This window comes from Pterocles gutturalis, unplaced genomic scaffold, assembly GCF_000699245.1.
Source record: "Pterocles gutturalis isolate BGI_N339 unplaced genomic scaffold, ASM69924v1 scaffold10395, whole genome shotgun sequence".
Lineage (NCBI taxonomy): Eukaryota > Metazoa > Chordata > Aves > Pterocliformes > Pteroclidae > Pterocles > Pterocles gutturalis.
In genome coordinates this window covers 92,641-116,105 of record NW_010138393.1, presented here as the reverse complement: position 1 = coordinate 116,105, position 23,465 = coordinate 92,641, and the positions used below count along the sequence as shown (strand labels likewise).

General features: G+C 42.8%; 1 protein-coding gene across 1 annotated transcript in view; it reads left to right on the top strand.

Moving 5' to 3' along the window:
* The window catches only part of HMBOX1 (homeobox containing 1), a 59,853-nt gene that overhangs the window by 18,116 nt on the left and 18,272 nt on the right, over positions 1-23,465 (top strand). Inside the window, exons 4-5 of the mRNA XM_010082990.1 lie at positions 6,556-6,666; positions 13,791-13,944. Coding sequence (XP_010081292.1) covers positions 6,556-6,666; positions 13,791-13,944 — 265 coding nt within the window. The remainder of the gene's footprint in view (positions 1-6,555; positions 6,667-13,790; positions 13,945-23,465) is intronic.

The window sequence follows — 23,465 nt, the reverse complement described above, 5'->3', positions numbered from 1 at the left end:
ACTAAGTTTCACACCCATCCCACTCAACCCTGCTGCGCAACATGGGGGAGAATCCAGAACGCGCACATACAGCGATGAGAGAAGGTATCGCTAGATGTCCCTTTCTAGCCTGCCAGTGGGACAGAGCAAAGACTGAACTAACGCCACTGTGTTGGCTCATTTTTCAAGCCAAATCAATGGGAAACCAGGTAGATCTAAAGGTTAAATGGCTACATCCTTTTGCAGCTGACCCAGTACCGTTTCCATGGACCTTTCAAAGAGGAAAACAAAGTACTATTTTGCACATGATGCAGTTTCTCAAGCAGAGATGGTGTGCTGTGACACATCAGTCTCTTCCTCCCACTGCCCTTTGCAGTTGAGCTGCATTATCCTCCATAGGCTTGGTCGGAAGGGCTACGAGAGCTGATTCATTTTAAATATAACCCACAGCCTTGTGTAAGCAGATGTGTAGTACTTATGGGCCCCACTATTAAGGACGTAGTTATGGCTTATCTGAAAGAAATAGTAAATCTCAAATAGATCCTTGAAGGGATCAAAAGGATGTGCTCGGCGCTACTGGGAGAAACATCAGCTTTCTTTCAAAAGCACAGTACAGTGAAGAGTGCTGAAAATAGCTTGGGACAGAGAGGCGGAGCAGAAAGCATCTGTCCCAGGGCTCTCGCGTCCCGAGTTGTTTGAGGCCTGATGAGTGCTAGTTGAGTAGCTGTGTATCCTTGAGGTGTATCCAACATCCCTTCCCATTCAGCTGTAAAACAGGCTCCCAGGGAGGGTCTGGAAACCACTTTTCGTTCATCGAAAAAGCAGTTTGTATAGACAGAGGTAATGATTTGCAGAATATATGATCCCAAATGGTATAATCTCAGTATTTACAGACAGCCTTAATGGTAAAGCTGTTCTGTAAATCTTTCGGTAAACGAGAGGAAAAATAAATAAAATCCAAAGAGTGGTCAGTAGCAGATGGTGGAGGGGAGGACCATAAGAGTGAGATGATACCTCTTCAGCATCCTGTTTGGCCTCCAGTGATCTGTGTCTCAGGGTTGTCTTTACAATACTGCACATCAAGGTGGAACCCTGTTCTGGGCAACGAAGAGGCTGTGAGAGAGCGTGAAAGGGGGCAATTCTGCAAGAACAGATCAGCAGCCCTCAGAGACACCAGCCTCCGTCACCGTTTGTTGTAATCCAAGCATAGCAGCTTTTCTGGAGGCTGCAGTGCAGGTGCTGGGCATCTTTGACTTGCCCATCCACTGGCTACCACCCTGCATCAGCTGGAAGTCATTTGTTTAGCACTTGAAATAAATGCAGAATAGCGTGGCCTCTGCTTTTAGCATTCATCTCTTCTGCTATGAGACGAGAGGCAAGAAAGAAATGAAATGAAAATTTTATGGCTGGCTCTGTCCAGAAAGAGAATTGTTTGGCTTGGCTACCCATGCTGTCAACTTTCTTCTTTCTATCTCTAACAATTTCTTTAATACTCTAAAAAGTTGTGTGTGTGTGTGTGTAATGGGAGAGGAGAGTAGCCTGGAGAGAGGAAAGGAGTAATCGTGCATCTGAGCAGAGAGACAGACCTTTAGCTAGGAAACTAAAACTTTGCTTTCTTTTCTTAATTACGGCTGGGCTTGAATTTGGCTACAAGTGGTGACGTTCAGCTAAGCCAGTGTATTTGCTGTCTGCAAATCGCAGGTCTTGGATTAGCTCATCGGAAACGGTAACGTTTCCCCGGTGCTTATGACCATACTTACCCCCATTCTTTATCTGTCATCTTCTGTCCTTGGTGCCCGAACCTCTACTGCAGCTTCTGCCTGTTGAAACTTCCATTTTACCTTATTTTGCTAATTCTTCAAGCCACTTAGGATTTAATTCAGAAATACGTTTCTCCTTTTTCTCATCTTAATTCTGATATTGCAGTGCACTTACAGAATACACGTTCCTGCATCAGCCACAGTCGTACAAAGCACTCTGAGCAGGCTTGGGTTTACAGCCTCTGCAACAGTAAATGGTTTTTCCTTTTGTTTTTCCTTCTGCTGCAGTGCAAAGGGACGGGAAGCGATGGAGAGAGAGGATATGTGAGAGGGGAACACGGAGCTGAAGGTTAAAGTCAGCTGGTGCAGTAGAACAATTTTTTAGGCTCTCTTAGTCTTTATAAAATTACCAGAAACTTTAAAAGTCATTTAGATAATGAATCTGACAGGGAAAATGAAACCTGGAAGACATTCTGCAGGGCTGCCTTGTGTACTGAGAGAAGAGGGCAGATTGGAAAATAGTAACAGAGTATTAAATGGTGGCTTGGAAATAAAGGAATGATTGATAAGAAGCAAAAACCCAGCATAACACTTACTGGTGCTGGTCCTAAATACAGGAGCTGCTTTTTATAGAAACTTTTTAAATGGTGTCTGTAATAAGATAAACAAGAAGCACTTGGGTTGGGATCTGTATAAATAATCTCCTACTGATAAGAAAAATGACAGTATAAACAGGAGCTAATAATAGTTCCTACTGAATTTCCTATCTTGTTATTTGAAGCTCCTTTTAGCAGAGCTGCAGCTTACTCGGGGGTGGGTTCTTAGCCCCATATGTGGCAGGTGAGATGCCAGATTTTTATCAGAAATAATTTTGAAGTCGTGTGCTGCAATTCAATTGCCACCAGAATTGTATCTGGATACCAAGTAAGTTATGATCAGAAGGCAAAAGATAACAAGATAAATGTAAACTTATGAAGAGATGCTGTCTCTTAACTTCCAAATCTAGGTGGAGGGTGGGGAAAATGTTTTCAGAAACCTAATGTATTTCTGTTGTGTACTACAGTAAAAGAGAGAGGAGGGAGTACACGTGGGTGAGCCCTCTGCAGCCAAGCTGAACGCTTTGATGGATGATGCCTGTGCGAGGATGGGAAATGTTACCTTTTCCATTTTTTGCACATAGGGAGTGAAGGAACCAAAAAAACCCTACTATGCTGAGGTCACAGTGGAAGCAGTCTGTGGCAGAGCAGGAATATGAGTTCAGATTTCTCAATTCTTAGGCTAGTACCATTAAAACTAAACCACCATTTAAAAAAAAACAGACAATAAATAAAACACATAAAAGTAGATCTTTCCAGTGTTCTAACCTTCCCAATTGTTCTGCTTGTACAATTCAGGCCTTTCCTACTGTCTCGGTCTTAATTGGTATGAGATCTTCAGGACTTAGCTTTGTATTATGCTAAGCACCCGCAGCATCTAGCACAGTGGAGGGCAGCCTTGAAGCACTGCTGTAACACAAATAAAATCCCCCAAGGTTTGGAACCTACACACAGGGATGCTGAGCAAATGCAGATTCAAACAAAGTGAAACTTAACTGGTTCCACTGTGAAGAGAATTCTGAAAATTGAGGAAGGGACATTTTCCTCCATTGTCCAGCCTGGCTTTTTTTTTTTTTTTTTTTTTTTTTTTTTTTTTTTTTAATATACTGATGACAACACAGGGAAAGATTTGTTTTTCTGTGATTTTGATCTTTGCAGGTTTTCTGTAAACAAGGTTTGCTAATCTCCTAAATTGATAGATGTCCTTTGCTGGCATGTATTATATGAATCTAGGACTTTGCTTACAAACTGCAGAATTAAAACGCAGTCAGTTACTTTCTTCTCCAAATCTGACATATTCCAGGTGCTTCTAAAAATCTCTCCTGAAAGAAACTTTAAAGAAATGCAAAGTAGAGTCGCTGAACAAGTCTTATCTGTGAAGGTGAAAACCAGTTCCCAAAGACTTGATGAATAGCAGTTTTGAGGGTTATGAGCGGATTTGTAGTGTGGATACCGGTTGCCTTCTCTTGATGATGCATTTTGCTGTTTACTTTTATGTATTTGAAAGGGAAACTTTTTCCCCAAATAATTTATGTAGGACAGAGTGGGGCTGCCCAGCAGAGCACACATGTACAGTCTCCATTTTTTTTATGATTAGGAAGTGTAACCTGGGATGGGAAGGAGTGACGTGTGACACAAGAAGTCAGCTTTTGAATTGCCATAATCCTTTGTGGTTACCACTTCTCTCCTCCGTGTTTTCTGTGGGAAAGCTGGTTGTGCTCATTACGCTGTGTTCGTGTCCCTGCTGATGCTGAGCTCGGAGGATGGCAGTCTTCCTCGAGGTCCGTGCTTCAGTTTGAGAGTGAATTTCCTCCAGACAGCTGGATTTTCAGTACTCCAGAGAACTTATTTCATTAATCTGCTTCTGGCAGCAGGGTGATTTCTTTTTTCCTGCCAGTGCAATTTCCTAAAGTAGCGTGATTACAGACAATGTGACAGGATGGTACTGGTGGCAGTACTAGTCATCGTCCCTGTGAGTCAACTGGGTAAAACCCACTTGAGATGCAAGGAACTCTGACATGACAATTTGGGGTTTTTTAATAGAAAGGAGTGAAGGATGGGTTTGGGATTAAGACACTGGACTGGAATCTAGGAGATCCTGGATCAGTTCTTCTGCTGTGGACTTTGTGTGCTACCTTGAATCGGTCAAGCTGTTGGAATATACAGTTTGGGGCCCTCTAAACCAAGCTGATGTATAGATGAAAGATATTTTTTATCTTAGAAAGAGGAGGAGTGGTACAGGTAGAGGAAACCTTTAAGAAGCTCAGCTCTCACCACAGATCTCTGAAACAAGGAGAGAGAATAATAAAAAGTGGAAAAGAAGATAGGAAATGTGATTTACGGGTCTTCTAGATGTTATCCTCTAAATTCCTATGACCACAAGAAAGTCATTTTGCAGAAGTGACTTTATAAACTGTGAGGACTCGCAATGAGTCAGTCGTGGACATGGCAATGCGCAGCTTGAATCTCTTGGCTCCTGCTCCTTTGCTTTGTCTCGAGCACATTGTCTGAGGTGGCTGACATCCGTACCACTTCAGGACAGTATCAGGCAGCCTCTTGAGCAGAATTTGGATTTTCCGCTATCTGACTCTTGTTGAAGATACTTAATCTCTATTTATAATTTTTATCTAATAATGCTTTGCATTTATATCTTGTGTTGTTATCCAAACACTCGACAGACACTAATTCACTGCAATAAGGGTAAGTGGACTGTAGTAAACAAGTGAATTAATGGTGCTGTTACCCCTTGATTAATAGGAGCCGTGCAGCCAAAAGCAGTGAGATGCAAGCGTTTGTGTCCCACAGCACTGTGTTAAAGAAATGGCTTTTATAAATCATCGTAGTAGATGGGAAGCTGCAAATTTTCAAAACTTGGTCTTTTCATTGACAATCGGGCATCTGGCTTGCGTGATTTTAACTAGACTGAGTATCATACCCAAGAGTCAGGTTTAATCATTCTAAAGTTAACTAGATTCAGTGTTCAACACACACACAAAAAAAAAGGCATAGTAGAAACCCCGTATTAGAAGTGGTAAAACTACAGGGGGTTGTTTTTCATGAGTTAAGTATGATAATGAGATCTTATAAAACCTTGACGCATCTCAAGAGGGGACAGGTGGTTCGGTTTCTGTAGAAAAACCAGCCTCGTACCTGCCTCAGTATTACCACCAAGCAGGTGGTGGCACAGGTGGTGGTCAGTAGGTTTTTTTGTTATTTGGAGCACCTCCTAAAACTTCAGTTTTCAGGAGAGTTTAGATGTTGTTAACCCTTTCTGATAGCTGAAGAGCCTTATGGAAAGCACAGGGAGTCCTCCTACCTGCAGTACTGCTGCAGACTGTCTGTCTTGTGATATTTTCCCTTCCCGCGGCAGGGGGGTTGGAACTCGATGATCTTTAAGGTCCTTTCCAAGCCAAACCATTCCATGATTCTGTGATTTTCAAATGAACTTACAGTTGTCCTGATGCACTTTTGAAAACCTCTTGCTTTATTTGTTTCCTCTCCTTCTTTTCCCTTTCTGTATTGATTCTTCATTGAGTGTCGTGCCTTGGAAATAACTGCATTGACTTCTAAGGGTTTTCCCCCTTTTACTGTTTTCTTAGAAGCCTTGCTTTAAAACCTCTGGACCTTTTTTGTCCCTCATCTTGCCTGGATACCTAGAATCCCACTTTGCTGGCGGGCAGCTGCCCTTTCTGTTTTCTTTTCTGGCTGTTGTTATAGCTGCTGATAGTTGGCTTGCTCCGTTTCTGGGCTGATTTGATCTATATCACATAAACTGTTTCTGTGTTTGTCTCCCTTCTTATTCAAGCATTGAATGATGATGGTCTCCTAACTATCATTATTTATATATAATAGTGGGTAAGGGACTTGTTCCCATTTCACAGACGAAGAAATTTAAGAACCGAGGAAGCTGTGGACAATTCAAGTCAGTGGTAGATTTGGCTTCCCAGTGCGTGCCCTACTTGCTTGTAGGTTGATTGTGCTGATTCCAGCATGTACCTTGAGTAAGGCTGAAAATAACAACAGGGAGAAGTTGAAGAAGTTAGTGATGGTGGGAAAGGTTGAAATCTCTGCTTTTTGTGTGATTGAAACGTAATTATGAGTTCCTGGGTAAGACAACACTTTTGTCAGTATATAGACTGCTTTTAAATGTTTTGAAAAGAACAAGTTTTCTCTTCCTCTTTCTCTGTTTCTTTTTTTTTTTTTGTTCTGGTTTTTTACAGGTATCAGTCAGAGCCGGATCTCCCATTGGTTGTTGCAGCAGGGGTCGGACCTGAGTGAACAAAAGAAAAGGGCATTTTACAGATGGTACCAGCTTGAGAAGACAAATCCTGGTAAACAAATACAGCCTAAACATCTCCTGCTGTCTTATTTATGGAAAAGAAGCCTTTTGTCACTGGTTTTTATTATCACTGCTCATTCACTTCTTGGTCTGGTGTAGTGAAGAGGTATTCCCTCTGGCCAGTTTAATTTTAAGGAGAGTAGGAACAAATCTGCTCTTTGCTTTGCAGCAGGTGACCCAGAGCTGACTCATCTCGAGCTGTCTGTGCAGCTCAGTGGTCGCGGTTACTTGCCCTGTCCTCTCACTGCTAGCCAACTCGGGGATCAGAAGCAGTCCATGAAGCTGTAGTCAGATAACATGAAATATATACCGAGGCTCTTCAGAATGAACAGATAGAAAACAGTAATAATGGCTGCGTAGTATAAAGTTGCAACAAAAAATATGCATTTTGGTACAGAGGAACTTGGGGATCGGAGAGAGGCGGAGAGGGTTTGGGGTTGGATCTCAAGCTCGTGGATAGTTACAGTGATAAGTCGGAGATGTGTCTCTCAAATCCCACCTGCTTCTCCAAATCTCAAAATAGATCTTAAATATAAAAAGAGAAGTAAAGCTCCTCATTATCTTTAACCAGCAATCTTCAAAATCACTGCTGAATTAATTTTCCTTTTATTGTTCTTCTCCATAGATTTTGTTTGACCACAGTTTTTATTTTTCCCTTTAGTGGTTTTATTGTAAAGATCAAAATATTTACATTTAATTTCCTTTAAACAATGGCATGATTAAATTAACTGTGTCATTGTTTTAAGGAATTTAAGACTCAGGTTCTCTAATGTGAACTTGGCTTCAATATCCATAATTCTATTAAGAACAATTCCAGTAAAAACAGGTCCTCAGAACTTCTGCTCTCTGTGTAAGCTGAAAATCAAGAGGCACCAGCTGTCAGTTGGCCTGAGAATAATTTAGCTTAAAGTTGGGAGGGTTCGAAGTGACAGTGGAGCCTGTCCTTTCTATGAAGCATCTAGAAAGCTGCTTTCAAGAACGAAAGTGCCCAGGGCTGTGTGTGAGGTGCTGACAAGCTGCAGGGATCACCTTGATTTTCGTGGTGGCTGGAATTTTGATACTAAGCTTCAGCAAAGTTACTGGAAACAACCGTTTGGTATCAGCTGCTTTGAAAGCCTCGTGTGTTGTACCCTGTGGAGTAACTCTCAGCCATGTCTCTGATGGAAGGAGTTGTCTCCAAAACAGTGGAGAGAACTAGAGGTTTTTTGGAAGGTGTGTTCTGGGAAAAAACCCCGAAAGTTCTCTTCTAATGATGAGAAGTGTTGTGTGGATCTTTCCTATAGCCTTGCATCTTTTCTTTCCAACATCATTTAGAGCTGTTAAAAAAATACTACCCTGTACTGGGATAAGAGAGCCTTGGTCAAACTTAGCGCTAAAATCTTTACTGCTTCCTCTTAGCCTTCTTTCTCTCCCCACAAGCTCACATCTTGTTTGTCCGTTCGCTCTTGAGCCGTGTCTAAGGAAGGAAGAGTAGCAACGCTGGAGGTTACAGCTTAAACTGAAATGAATCGACGTTAACCTCTGCTTTCCTCATGCGCTGTCTTGCTGAAGCCTTGTTCACTTTTCTTTACACACACATGGAAAAATTAGTTGGAAGAGTGGTTGTTAGAGTTTAACCTTTTTTCAAATAAGCATTTTCAAGAAATGTAAAAGCCAAAGTGGCTCCTCTGCCTATGCCAGGAGACTACTTGGATGCACTTAAATTCCCTTTAGAAACAAAATGATTGGTTCCTTTTCAGAGACTGAGGCAAAGGGGGAACCCTCAGTTTTCCTGTAGCTGTTGAAAAAGTCTCCTTGAGGAAAATGTAGTTGTATTTAGTTATTTCTTATCGGATAATCCACTGCTTGGAATGATTGCCATCTACTATATTGCAGGTCACACTGGCCAGCCAAAAGATCATTAACGTGCCTATTTGCAAGTGTTTACAGTGCATTAAGGAAGGTACCAACCTCGTCCAAAGAATCCTGGGTTTAAATTACTGTTATAAGACCAATTCGGAGCCTAAGTTTTGGCTACTACATCCACTATCCTGTGATATTAGTAGACTAGCTGTTCTGCTGCCTTCTTTAGAGTCAGAAAATTAGAAAATCAGTAGAGCCTCCTGCCGTGTTCACAAAGAAGTTATGCAGCCTCTGTAGAGCGTAAAAGACTGCCCTCTGAAAAAAACCAGGACCTTAAATGACTGCCATGTGTTTTTTCCATTGGCTCACTTACTCGGAAGTGACACTTGGCTCTGTTCTCATATAGCCCAGCTTTTCCGGGTCTAGCTGCTAGGAATAAAGTCTCATTCCTTCTCATCTGAGTGGCAGTCAGGTCCCTCTGTGCAGAAGCACCCGCGCATTTGAGTTACCAACGGGCAAAGTGAGGTCTTTGGGAAATGTTAGTTTCCCTGTTTCTTAAATTCCTTATTTTGCAAACGGGATCTTCAGACTAAGTCCATTTGCTGACTGAATTTGGTTAGTAGTGGAAAGAAAACTTTCACTTAAAATTGAAACAATTTTGAAGGACGAGGACACCAGATCCAATCAATTTATGAACTGTAAAGGAAGAATAGTTGTTCCGTGAGGAAAGGACTGGAGGTCACTTGGCAGACCTATAGTCTTCCCCTAGCTCTGCAAGTTTTCCTGTACGACTCTTAGCAAATGATTTCACCTTTGCACCTCCCTGTCCTGTCTCCTGGGTAAAAATGAGACCATGATTTGTTTGCCTTGCCTGAAAGGTCCTCATAGCAGGCTCTGTTTTTACTATGCTTGTATACTGCACCCAGCCAGGAGTTTTTAATACTATAGGGGACAAGAGATGACTTAGAAATACATCGAAAGATATTTTGTTTTTCTTTTTTTTTCTGCTGTATAATGGTGCTATATAAAGCTTTAAATAATCCACAGGCAGTCCTGCATCTGCTAACCAGAGAACTTCGTGTTGTGGAGCCCTAGGGCAGTTTGAGACGTCGCTGCTGTTGAGACATTGCAAGATATTGCTCCTACACACAAGGGACTCAGCAGTTCCCTCACGTTCATTATTTGCCAGCTTCTTTTGACCTCTTGAACAGGCTGGCTGTGATTTGTTTCATTTTGATCACTGGTTTGCATGGGCAGTTTCTGTATTTCTTCTATCTTTGGTGGTGGGTGTTCAGACAAGAGCAGGCTGGAACGTTGCAGAAGAGCCTTAAGTCTCATGGATCAGAAAAAAAAAATACTTTTCCTACTGTATGCAATAATCTTGCTCAAAAATTTCTTGATCAACGTTTTCCTGGTAGGAGTGATGTCGGAGTTAATAGCGATGCTGCGAATTCCAGTGTACTAGTGATGGTAAATTTTTCTGGAAACAGTTGCCAGTTAGGGTGAAAGGCAGGTTTTTTGTTGAAGGGAAGAAGTCCAGTGCTAAATGCTAGTGTTTGAAAGGTCTTTAATCCAATTAATAGGGATGCTTTTCATTTAGATTGGGCTTTTTTTGGACAGGGACCACATCTCTTGTGTTTTGTAGAGGACTGAGAGCGTTTTGGCAGCAGATAAATAGTATATGTTTCAGAAGCCAGTATATGAGTGCATAGAGTCCTATAATGTTCTGATTATTTTTTCAGAGCCCGTGGGTTTTAAATAAATAAAACTTCTTTCGTTTTACATTGGTAGTTGTTAGTCTGATTAGTTTGGCTGGCACTGGGTCTTGGGCAGTGTGGAAAGTTTGTTATGGAATAACTTTAGGATGTCTTTTGCCTCCGTGTACTGGAAACTGAAGCTGGCACCTAGAAATAATGTGTTGAAGTTCCAGACTGCTTCCATTTAGGCTGGATATTTATTTCTGCCAGTCTTCTGTAATAGGAAGGCAGCTGTGGTCACCTTGGAGAAAACCGTGTGCTCTTCCTCCTTGAACAAAAGGGAAAAAGAAGAAAGGTAGTTATTATCGAGATGTAGCATCCCTTCTGGTACTCCCCTAGCAGGTCTTTTTTAGCTATAAAAGAAAAGCTTAAAAAAAAAAAAATAAATCAGACTGGATATCCCGTGAGATTTGTACTGGGAATGTATTGTTGCTGATTTACTGTTTTACAGAGTTGCAGAGAAAATAGTGTCTGCTCTGAGCCTTTCCATCCAGCAGGATGTAAGGAACGAACCTTTTGCTGCCGATTCCAATCTAGCCTGGTTCAGGAGTGACTGAGAGGTGTTGATCATGTCATCTCAGGTCAGGCTGGCTAAAAATAAAGTGTAACATCTGTTCTTATCAGTATAATATGTTAGGTGCTTGCTGCAAAGAGTTGCTACTAAAGGGTTTCTTGGAGCTGGGAGATGGCCGGAGGCTTGCTCCAACCACTCCGCGCATCGCCCCTGTGCGGCAGGGCCTCTCTGAGGCATGTGATGTGGATCAGCAATTGCATGTGATGCTTTTACGAGCAATGCTCTTTCTTCAGGATAGTGTCTGGGATGTGCTGGCCTTTGCCATGAGGAATTCTGAGTACAGAGATAGAGCTGCATGCCAGTGGGAGAGCACCGCTCTTGCCTCTTCTCCCCAAAACCCACCTGCAGCATCCCCGAAGTCGTACCCCACATCTGAGAAAACGCTGGTGTGCAGAAAGAAAATTCTGTATTGTTGCAAAAGGTACTCGGGACTGGCAGGTAGAGAGAGATCTCGCTTTTCATTTTTCTCAGCGAAAGGAGTTCTTCCCAGACAGTTCACCTCTCTACCCCTTATAGATGTCTTGCTTTTTGATGAACATACTAAGGTAAAAATCTGCTGCTGCATTTGCTCCGCTCATTCTGCTCAAGAGAGAAGTTTCACTTCTTCTTAAAAGCTGTTGGAGGGGTTTGTAAAAAGAAGCTGAACTAGTAACTAGGATGTAACTTATTAAGTTGTAAAGAAGCAGAGCTGGGTGGAGAGAAGATTGCAATAGAGTGTTGGAGCAGCAGAATAAACGGGATCCTCAACTGCTCACTTAATTAAGGGGGATGAAGAAAAGCTCCGTAATTACCTTATCAAATGTGGCAGCAGCGCATACGTCCACCACTTTTGCCACGCATACATCCAAGCACGTTTTGGGCCTCTGCATGCTTTCAGATGCTTCCATCTTTATGTGTGTGCAAAAACAGCGCTTGTAATTCTCGGCAGACTTCTCTCTCGTCTCCTGCTGATATTGATGTTATCCCGTTGAAAAGAGAAATAGGTGAATTGACCTAGCAAGGCTACTGAAACAAAAAAAAAAGCATGTTCTATTCAGTAAGTGAGCGTGTCAGCAGCAGGAACACATTTATGCTTTAAATGCAGAATTATTTTTTTTCGACTTTTGAAAAATCTCCAGAAAACTTAGTGGAGGTGCCCTGTACTCTCCCCGTGAAATGAAATCCTCAGATAGGGAAAACAGACTGCTGAGACAATGCAGGGAGAGCTAATTTCTTGTCCTGGTCTCCCCTGCCTCTTTTTAAATTTTGTTTTGTTTTGGTTTTTGAGTTTTTGAACTGTACTTAAGCCTAGCAACTTGATACTGACCCAGACCCCTAAACTGTGCAAGTACTAGAAAGAATAGATAAGGATTGTCCTTGAAATGGGCTCCCAGTAAATGGGCAATATAGGAAATATTTCATGTGTCAATAAAACTAAGTGATGTGTGGAGGCTCGTTAGCTGGGAATCAGTGAGAGTCGCTGTCTGTCGTGCACGCAAGGCAGAGGTTCTGGGCTTCGCTTCCTATAGGCTTCTCCTGGGTACAATTTTTAAATTATTTTGGGCTCCACTACCTAACACAGATGCAAGTCCCTGGCAGTAAGGAAAATACTCAATTGTGCATTTGTGGAAAGGAACAGAGCCAAGTGCATAAGTAGCTAATTTCTTGCTTTTGAACTGTAGGGATTTGTTTATTGGTTAAACTCCTAAGTTCTCTTAACCCTTTAACTCTGGTTTAAATTAAACAAGCAGTGTTGTTTCGCTAACGCAGTACGTTTTTATGATTAAATCCTAACTATTCTGAGCAAGTCCCTGGACCCAGAGGGATTTGCTGGCTCAGCCCTGCTTTTTTGTGTGCACAATACTGGATTTCCCCTGCGAGCAGAGCTGCCTGTTTCTCTTGGATCTATCCAGGCTGGTTCAGTGCATGAATTCCAGTTGAGCTCAGTATCCATATGGGATATAGGTGGTGATTTATCTTTTCACATGACTCTATTTTTTTTAATTTTTTTTTTTTTACTTTTTGCACACAAGAACAGCTATTTCTTCCCTCCAGGGAAAGTCACTTGAGCACAAAGCTGTCCTTCAGAACTTACCCTGTTTTATGTACTAATGTCCTGTACCAGGTTCCCGTCCTTACCAAGGGATATATGAAACATCGGTCTCACGGTGTGTCTTGATTTATCTTGATTTATTAACTGAGAGGCTGTTGTGGAAAGAATCAGGGGTAAGTTTTGAAGGGCCTTTCCTGAAGGCTTTGTGCCAAGTCCTGTCTCTTGCCTGATGCTTTCCAGCTCAGGCTTCTTGAAAGGAGAAATATATCCAGAGAAGGGGGACAGAAGATGAAAGGTGTGATGTTAATCTGCTTTCAGTGACTTTTTCAGGCAACCTGGCACTTCGGAGCCTGTGGTTGCACAGGTCACAGTGTGTGTTTCTATCGGTGGAGCTATTTCAAGTGCTTACTCAGCTCTTTGGACATGGTGAAATACCTTTGGTATAAATTTACATTTTGCTTCCTGAGCCTGCTGTACAATTAAACAGAAGCCTGCTATTTCCCCTTTTTTGGTTTTGGGGGTTTTTTGTTTTTGTTTTTTGGTTTTTTGTGGGGTTTTTTTGTGGCAGAAGAGGTAGCAGCGCAACCTAAATAAATCCCAGCTGGGGCATAGCTCACCCTTTCTGTATCACACTTTTCCCCTTGATGAAGACAGGACAGCTTTTCCTAAGTGGCTCTCAGCTCAGTTCTGTCTCTCTTAGGTTTCCATGATCACCTGATACCTCTCTGGCTTGGAGGTTGGGAATGGGAACTCAAGCTGGTTTTGTGTATCCTTAAGGTGTCTTTGTTTGATAATGTTTTACTTTTTTAGTTTGAATGGTTTCATCATCTGTCTTGTCTTTTTTTCATGAGCAGGAGTGAGAAAATGGGCATGATTTCTAATCCACTAGGAAACACAGTATTTATTCTTAGGGGCTACGTTAAGCATGAGACCCGCTCCTATCCCAATAGAAGAGCCAGAATGGAGACAGACGCCTCCCCCAGTCACAGCTACCTCTGGGACCTTCAGACTACGGCGAGGCAGTCGGTTCACGTGGAGAAAGGAGTGCCTGGCTGTAATGGAAAGGTATGTCACTTGGGGGTTACGGAGATGGGCGTTTTAAAGCCAATACGAGTATCCTTTTTCCTGCTCTGGTGAACACCAGCTTCGTTTTCATGGATGTGCTTTAGCATCATGCAAGTTAATACCAGTGTAATCATTTGATTCTCAACGATAGAGTAGGAGGAGCTTTTTCACCCCTTTTGTTGTTTAAAAAGGTGTTATACTCCTGTGGACAATGTCTCATTTTTTGTAGCCCCTAAGACATCTTGTCATTAGCACAGTCCAAGAGTATTGGTGTTCAACTCTTCCTTTGCTTTTGCAGAAACCTTTCCATCCAGCCTAATCCAGGCTCTGTCTTGGTGGGGGTCTGCATGCTCTTTACATTCTGCATTTCTCCTTTCCCGATTTACTGATTTATTTACTAATTTGCATCATGTTATTTCATACTTGGTAACTGACATTTCAGCAGCGCTATGATTGTTCAGGATGCAGAACTTTCCCTAACATGCAGTAGATTCCTTGTCCAAAGAGGCTCTTACAACCCTTTTACCTGAGCTGGGAACAGTAGAGAGCCAAGAGGATCTTTCAAATACATATGCAGAGTGGCAGGTGATCATTAGAGCTCCCAGCTCTCGGTCCTGCAGAGACGAAGCACGCTCTGAGCCTGGTCTCCCGGCTGCCTTGGTGCTTTGCCTTTCCCTCTGCTTACAGTAAGGTCTCTTTTGTGGGTAATAGTGTATAACAGAAAAGGGCTAGAGAACTCAAATGTAGTTTAGGGATGAATGCTTAGTTCTGTTAAGGGCTAAATGGCTGGGAGGAGTTTTCTTCCCTCTGAGAGCATGAAGAACCTCCTTTCCATGAAAGCACCAGATGACTCTGTGCGTGCTACGCTCTGCTCTGGTTTGCAGCTCCTTTGAGTCCTTGGCCAGCAGACTTTTTTGGATGTGCTTTTGCCCTTTCTGTGATGCTTCTCTTTCCTCTTGCTTGCACACAAGGGTCTTTAGGACTGATTAGGAGCAGGGAGATGTCTCCTGTTGCCTAAGCAAAGACCAAAATGCTGAGCTCCCTCAGGGACCCAAACCTTTTTATGCAGGAGATGGACGTACTTCTCTGCGGCCACAGACCATCATGGGATCTTTTCAGGGCTGAGACCAGTAGCTAAATCTGTGTTTCCATATTCTGTCCTGGCACTGCACTGATGTTTTCAGGTTTGGCTGGCTGTTTCCCCAAAGGAAGTAATGTCAATGTTTGAAATCCATTCTGCTCTGCTAGACCCAACTAATGCAAAGTCCTGAAACGGGTTGAAAGAGGGGACGGGGTTTTTCCAGTGTGCCCCTCCTGACAGGCAGTACAGTGTGCAGTGTAGGATCTTCAGCACTTTAAAATGCTTGGATGACTGTCCTGATTGGAGCATGTAGAACAACAAAGATGCTCAGCGTACCTTCAGGACAGTACCATCTCCTCATTAACCCACTGTCTGTGAAATATTTAGTTGCTCCGAAGTCGAATTAGAGCTCTTTGGGCATGGGTGTTTTCCTTCTTGGTTTCTGTCTGGCCTGAAGTGCAATAACTGCGATTGTTTGCTGTTTGAATCATGATAGCGCCTTCGACTCCTTTGTGCTAGGTGCTGTGGAAACACAGAGCAGAAGGAGAAAGCTAAGCAAGCCAGCACTACCCTTTCCTCCTTCGGCTCTGTCCTACAGCCAGTCTCTGCCTTGACACTTTCAAGAAGTCAGACAACCTGTAATGGTTTGGGATGTGTCTGTTGGAATGATTTGGGGTTTGTATATGGAAAGAGACAAGTCGGTGTTGACATTGGGAATCACCCAGTTGTGTGTGCAGATGCATCATCACTTGATTTAATTTTTTTTCGTTACCCTCTTTTCTTCTTTTTTGTCATTCTTGGTTTTGTTTGCTGTGTCTTGTCTCGTACTCTGTAAGATCTTTGCTGCTGGGGTTTTCTTCTTCTTTACCTGGTAAATTGAGACTTCTGCCACATTGCGTTAATCCTGACTTTAATATTAATTTGCAAAGCTCTTGCTGGGTCACCGCAAGCACTGAATTTCTCAGCCGTGTGTGTGGGTACTGGGAAGTATGGCTGAGGAGTTTTACTGGAGGCAAGAACACAGTGAACTCAAGCCATGGAAAAAGCTTTGTACGACAATAGAACTACACCATAAACCAAGCTGGGAATATGCTGGTTTAACGGTTATACTTTAATAGGCCTAGTTGAGCTGTAAGGATGAGCTGTTTATGGGACAAGTTTTGAAAGAGTGGGAGGAAAACACCCTCTTGGGAGCCCTAAGAAGCCGCTAACTAATTTCACTTACCAGTCACCGGAGTCTTCCAGCCCTGTCTGTAACATGGCTCATACCAGCAGCAGGATGAAGGTAGCCAGACTCCAGGCTGTCCAGCCCAAGCAGATCAGGTTCACCTGATGCCTTAGGGTCAGGAGTAATAATTTGTCCCACTAAAATGGCATCACATGTGCTCTGGTGCCATTAATCTGCTTGTTTGCATTTTCCTCTGTAGGGTTAAGTTTTGACTATGGGTGGACACACCTGACTCAGTTTAACGGGCTATGTTCCGTAAGGAAATGCAGGTTTCGTTGCGTTGTGTTGATGTGTCCTGCAGCATCTTGATGGGCTGTTGGTGCACGCAGGGGTTTAGGCACCTAGCTTTGAGCTTTTTATTTGAGAACCTCAGTAAAGCGCTTGTTCATCTGGGCTTCTAGCTGTTCAGCAATGAGAAACAGAGATTGAGAAGACAGTTCCCTCTCACTGATGCAACTCAGGAGGACTATATGCACCTTTCTGTCTGGCTACAAAAGAGGAGCCTTCTGCAGTTAGAGCTAACTTTGGTGCTTTGGTTCAATGCCTGAAGATAGGAGGGTTGAATCTAGACTTTAATGGGAACTCTTGGGTAGGTAATGCAGAGCTACTTCTTCCTGTAAATTTCTGAAATGTTGCTGTGAAGCTGTATAAACATTTTTTGAGTGAGGTTCAAAGTCTTGGACTGCGGTACCTGCTTTTGACTTGGATCCAGTTGGTAAGAAGTGCAGTTGCTAAAAGTCGGTGTGTCAAAGCAGCTGAGAGCACTTCAAGGAAAGAATCAGAATTTGATTGCAAAAATTAGAGATTTGATTCTAGGAGCAGACTCTCCAACTGAAAATGCACAGCACCAGTCAGGATTTGACCCAAGAACTGAATGAAAAGGGTGAGGGTTGAAGGGCTAGTTTTTCTTTTTTAAAAAATTTAAATAATAAAAAATTCCAGTGCAATTAATTATTATATTGGTGCCTACCTGATAGAATTAAGACTAGAGTTAGCACATCTACTTAACTGTCTAATGTACATAAGTGTCTGTATACAGGGTATGTGTATTAAAGAAACTAATTGGTTTATACTGGATTTCCAGAATGCTGCTTGCGGTTTCTGTAATTCAATTCTCCAGTCTTTACTGCTTTTTTGGAAATTCTCCCAGAGTAGTTTTATTAGTCGCTGGGCTTAGATTTCGGACAATAGATTCAGGTCTCTTTTCTCCTTTCTATTTTTTTTTTAATATCTCTCTGAATATTTATGCTCTGAAGGTTAAGAGGAGCAGTAGTTCCAGAAAGTAAAGTTCTATATTTAACTGCAGACTAGGTGTGGTTCAGACAGCTGCAGTGCAAGCTCCCTCTTGCTGCTGTGCTACTGAGATCAACCTTGACCTGTTCTCTTCTTGAGCCTCCTGCTCATGAAATGTGCTGAGTTTTGTGTGTAGTGATGTGGTCGTGTGGCTCACCCTCCTTTGGGAGCAGAGCTAAGACTACAACAGTCCTTTCTGGGAAAACCTGAGGTTAAACTTGAAAGTCTGTTTCTGGTTCAGTTTTGTGTTTGTCTTCGTTATGTCTTGTCCCACAGATAATTTTTTTTTTCTTTTCTCTGCTTTACTACTTCTTTTCAACCTCTCTCATTAGAACTACAAAACTGAAAATTCCCTTAGGGTTTCTCTTTTTTTTTTTAATGAAGCTGTGTTGTCTTGTCTCTTTTTTTTTTTTTTTTTTTTTTTTTTTTTTTAGGTGATTTGTGCTTCTCCTCTAATCATATGTTGGAGTTGAGGTTTATCTTCTTTTTCAGGCAGAGAAAACCCATCTAAGATTGGCAGCAGAATCAGTGAGTGTATACCCGTTTTAAGGCACTTTTGTTATTAAAGACTGGGGACAGGGAGAGTTGAGTGTTGTTTTTTAAGTATGTGCTTTATCCAAAGATTAAATTAAAATAACTGTAAATTCTGCTCTAAAAAAATGAATAATTCAACAGTTGAAAGCTTGTCTAGGGAGCAGGGACTTTGCTTTCTAGTTGAGGGTGACTTGGTTTGATTTTATGGATTAATTTTTTTTTTATTTTAACACTTGTCTGTGCTTTTGAAGCATCATTTTTAAAGATGTATTTAGATTAAGTAAGACTAGATGATATTGGTACCTATTGTCCCCATTTCGTAGATGGTAAAAGAGACAGGTGTTTCGCTTGGCTTTGTGATCCAAGGCAACTTTATTCATATGAGAAATGGGTTTAGATTTCCCAAGATAGTGAGGGTATAGTTTCATGATATACCTGAGCTGAATTAAGCGTTTGTCACCATCTCATCCTTGGGTGTTATCCTGTCTCATCGCCCTTCTCAATTCCTCCTCCTCCTCAGTTTCCCTGCTTCTGCCACCCTGCATTGTGCCAGATGTGTTTCTTGCCTGACCAGCCAATTCAGCTCGGTTCAGAAGAAATAAATCCTTTTTATTTCCCCCTCTATTCTATTGCATTGGTTCAGCTTGTCGCACAGTGAGGGTGTGGCAGAACTGGCCCTGGGCAAATAACAGGAGGGTACAACCGGGAGCACAGGGAAGGGAAGTTTAACAGAAAGACAGACAAATTTTTCATGGTTTTGTTCTGATTTTGTTTGGTTTGAGCTGGGCGAGTTCCTGGTGTGGTTAAAAGCATGGTCACCCTGACAGCTGTGCTGGCATAATGGAAGAGCTGTCCTTTGAGTTGTGCCAGGGAGCAGCGATGTATCACCCTGGCATCTCCGCCAAACTCTTCGTCTAATTTGACCAGGTTTTATTCTTGTTTCCCTCTTAAAGCAGGCCCAACCTGGCGAGAAAAGTCATCGCTGTGCCAAAAGCAGTCACTGCATTTCCATCAGCTGCACACTTAGCTGTAGAAGATGTAGCATCGCCTGCCCTCCTGCAGAAGCACCTTCCGCAGTGGTCCCAGCGAGGTGGTGCTGGGCCGGGCCGGTGGAGCCCTGTGCATGGTTCTGGCCCTGAGTGATATCAGCCCTGACATGCGTTATTAGAAATCCTTCCGATTGTGAAAGCGCTATTACTGCAGCTCTCCTGCGCGCTGGGGCTTCCACGGCTTCCCTGGGGAAAATGAGAGCTCTATTAGCTCTTGAAATTCAGTTAGGAAATTTTCTTAGTTAATTTCATCCCATTACTCTTAGTTATGTCTTCTAGCAGAACCTTAATACTGGCCCCATAGGGGATCTAAGTTTCCTGTGCAAGGCTTTGGAGGAGATTTAAGTTTTGGATTCATTGCATTTCTCCCTTTTCAAGCTGACAACAGAGCAGGAAGTAATGTCTTTGGCCTCTTCCATTAGGCTCGTACATTGTTAGAAACAGAACATCAGTTTCTCATCAATATAACGATATCCACCGCTTGGCTTGGGAATGCTGCTCCTCTTCCTTGGGTTTGTTCCGCAGGCTGCTAAGAGGTGAGTTACGCCCTGCTGTCCTTATGACCCTGAGATGTCATTGAACCTTTCAGTGACTCACCGCTCTCAACTCTAAAATATCTCCTGCCTGCTTGGGAGACTGAGCCAAACCAAAGAAGGGACGAGCAGGATGCTAAAAGCCTATAACTCTTGGGTTACCAGGGAAGATTGGTGTTAGGCATTAGGAGGAACTTTCTGACTTTAGGAATGGTTGAGCACCAAGCAGGTTATCTGCAGAAATTATGGAACATTTCTCAGGAGCAAATTAGCTAAAATCTGTCAGGATGGTTCTGATATACTTGATCTTAATGCAGAGAGAAACATCAGGTGACTATTTTACATTATTTTCCAGCTCTTTCTATTCTATCTGAAGGTGTTTGTTAGTCAGCAGCTTGCAGTGGGAGGTTCAACTTCATTAAGTCCTTTGAGATGTAGGAGGGGAGTGTTTTTTCAGGATCTTTGTTTGCTGTTCGTGCTTGCGAAACGCTTTGAGGTCTGTGAGTGCGGGCACTTTGCAAAGGCATTCGGTAAAGTTCACTTTACAATTTAGACACAGGCAAGATGTTTTTATTGTCTGAAAGTTCAAGCGGTTTGGCTCAGGGTCGTTGCTGTATGTCTTCATACAATTCAAAAGCAGTCATTTTATGCTGGCTACACAGTCTCTCTCTTACTTTGCATTAGATCAAGCTTTGTTCCCTCTTAGACATGCATAATATGCAAGCTTCCTATTCTAATCAGCTGTAAGCAAATCCCAGTTGTTTGGCAGATTGCATGCAGTAAAATGTAATGCTAGGATGTCTCTCCAAAGTGCTCGCCAGCCTCTGGTCTCTTGAAGGATCCAGCACTTAATGAGTTATTTTCCTTTCTCAGGGAGCTCAGGTGCTTTTTGCATCTTTGTCTTCTCTCTTTCTCTTTTTTAAGCATAAAGATCTGTGGGAGGGGCAACTACTTGCATCAGACTCCAGATAAAATTTTTTGTACCTGCGAAGGTCACAATAACTGAAATCCTCATTTGCAAAAGGAGCCTTGTCAATCTGACCTGCAACAGCGCTGTCTGGTGCAATAAACCCACATTGTAAGAATGGGAGTTCTTCCCTAGTCCAGCACTCTCCTGTGTTTCTCCAGGACCAGTTGGGATACGCCCATGTTCTGTCTCCCTGCTCATGAAGGTGAGAAGCAGGATCTCATCCTGCCTTAGAACTTTGTCTTCTCATGACATCAAAGCAATTGTCATACATATGGAATTGGAAATCTCTCTAAGTGCTCAGATGCTTTCAGTGAACACGTAAAAAGGCCTCGTTGTTGCTTACTGAGCAGGCTAATGGAATTTTTGCTGGCTCCAGTGGCACCAGTGTGTGGGAGGATCTGTAAGACCAAGTTTACCTCTTACCCTGTCATTTGCTTTTGAGCACATCTGCTGTCTCCTTCAGGGGTGTCCTGGCTCACAGATGCCATACTTCAGAGCATACCCCCGAATGCTTACACGTGCAACACCCAGCTGCCCTGTTTGTCCTTGCTTGGATTTCATGTCACCACCCCCAGCATCTAAAGTCATGTTGGGGCATTGCACAGGGCGAGGAGGTACAGAGGAACCTCCATTCAACCGGAGTTCCTACTAGAAAAACGTGCGTGTTGCATGGCAGGTCTGAAGAGCACCGTGAGCTATAGGCTGCTTAATATCTGCCGAGGTCAGCCTTGTTCAAGAGCCGCTGTTTTGTCCTTGCATGCCTTTTCCCAGCTCCATGTTTTGTCCCTGGCACACAGATTTTGCGACGTGCGCCGATACTGCACCAGCGCTGTGGAGTTCTGGCATGTGCCTAAAGCTTCAAACCTCAGCAACAACCCAGGTGATGATGATGATGGTGTTTGTCATTCTTTCTACCTATTGTCTCCCGTCTGTGGCTGGTTCACACATGGCTAGCAGTGACAGAGCTGTGGACAAAAGCGCTCATCTCCTACCCTCATTTTTTTTTTAAATCTTGCTGTCGCAGCGGTGGGCATTCTTATTATTCACATAAATATATAATTCCTTCTAAATCCTGCTAAGGTCTTCAGGGTACTTTGGGAGAACTAATTACACCTACTTTCATTTTATATGCTAAAATGTGTTTAAAAAGTTGGAGGTCCCTTTTGCCTGACTATCACGAGAAGGAATAAGAAAGAACATTGAATTACCTTCCCATGATCTGTCATTGTATATACTGCTATCAATGTGCTGCTTATTTATCTCCTCTCTGAACTAAACAGTCCTCCCCTTATCTCTCTCAGATGGCAAGTCTTCCCTTGCCTCTAATAACATTCATTGTCACTCTTCTCTGTCCTTTTCTATTTCTACATTCAATTTTGAGTGACCCAGGGTGGGTGAGTGGGGACAGGAGCAGAACTGATTACCATTTTTCCAGGGTGAATATTCCAGCGTATGCAGACAGCTGGATCCGATTCCAGTTGTTCTCTGACCTCCAGCCTAACATCTGTTTTTTGCTGATCGCTTTTGCGTATTGATTGAGAGTATCTTTTCTTTGAATAGTCCCCAATGATGTGTGTGTGTTTTTCCTGAATGCTTACAACTAATTTAGAACCAGTCATGTATGTGAGGAGTTTGAATTTTTTTTTCCATGGGCATTATCCTGCTTTTTGCAAAGATAGCAAATGAAATTCAATCGTGGGAGTGTTCAGATATTTTTGATATTCACAGCAATTATCTGCTTTGTTTGTATCCAGTATAAATAATTCACTTTCCAGAATATTATTTAATATAACTGTTAATGCCAATCGTTTTAGATCACAACTTCTCTAAGCCAGGGGCTGGTATTCTGTTCGTGCACAGAGCCTAGTGCAGTGGGTTCTCTACCATCCTCTTAAGACCTCTAGATGCTGTTTGCTCTAAGGACAGGGTAAAAGCGTAAGTCTAGTGCTGTGGATTGTCCCTCTTTGAGCTTTCTTCTATGCCAGCACTAGACTTTCTGTAATCCTTCATGGTACTCTTCTTCCTATGACTGTTCTGTTTAAAGAATGCAGAACTGAATAGTAACAAAAAAAAAAAAAAGCTCCTATTAATTAGCTACATCATTATTTTCCAACCAGTTAACACAGTTTCAGGCGGCGGGGAAGGTCACACCATACTTGTCACAGAAGCTGTGTGAGCTGGACCCTGGCACGTTTGCTCTCCATTGTGTGGAGCTGTTTTATGATGACGATTCACTGTAGGCTGTCTGGAACAAAATTTCTTGATCACAGTACAACCCATGTGCAGGTGATGTGTCTGGATGTGCTCTGCTACGAGGACAGTTCCACTCTGCTGTCCCTATATCTGCACTGAAGGAGCCTGGGACAGCGCTGGGGACCGCACACACTTTTTGTGAGCAGACTCCTGGGAATTCATCAGATGAGGCAGTGCCAGACGGCTCCCTGGACAGTGACAAGCACAAATGAGCACAAAGCTGTGATCATTCTGCCTTTGGCTCTTTTTCAGCCTCCTTAAAGTCCTGGGAAAGAACTGGACAGCCCTGACCTGCCAAGAAGGGCTGTTCAGGTCCAAGTTCAGCTAGAAGTGATCTCCATCACTCACAGGGGGATTTACCTGACCTGGATGTAATACTATCCGTGCAATAAACCCACCTCAGTGAATTGCAAAATTAGCTTCTTGAGTGATCTGGAAAGTGTTTGGAAGGAATCAGTGGTGGGTTGGCACCTTGTCATCTCTTGCTTTGGTGCAGCCAGCTGTCGGCGTGGAGCATACGTGAGCCCCATCCAGCTCAAAGCGCTGTTGGATTTGCCCATTTCTGGTTTCTGGAAGTATG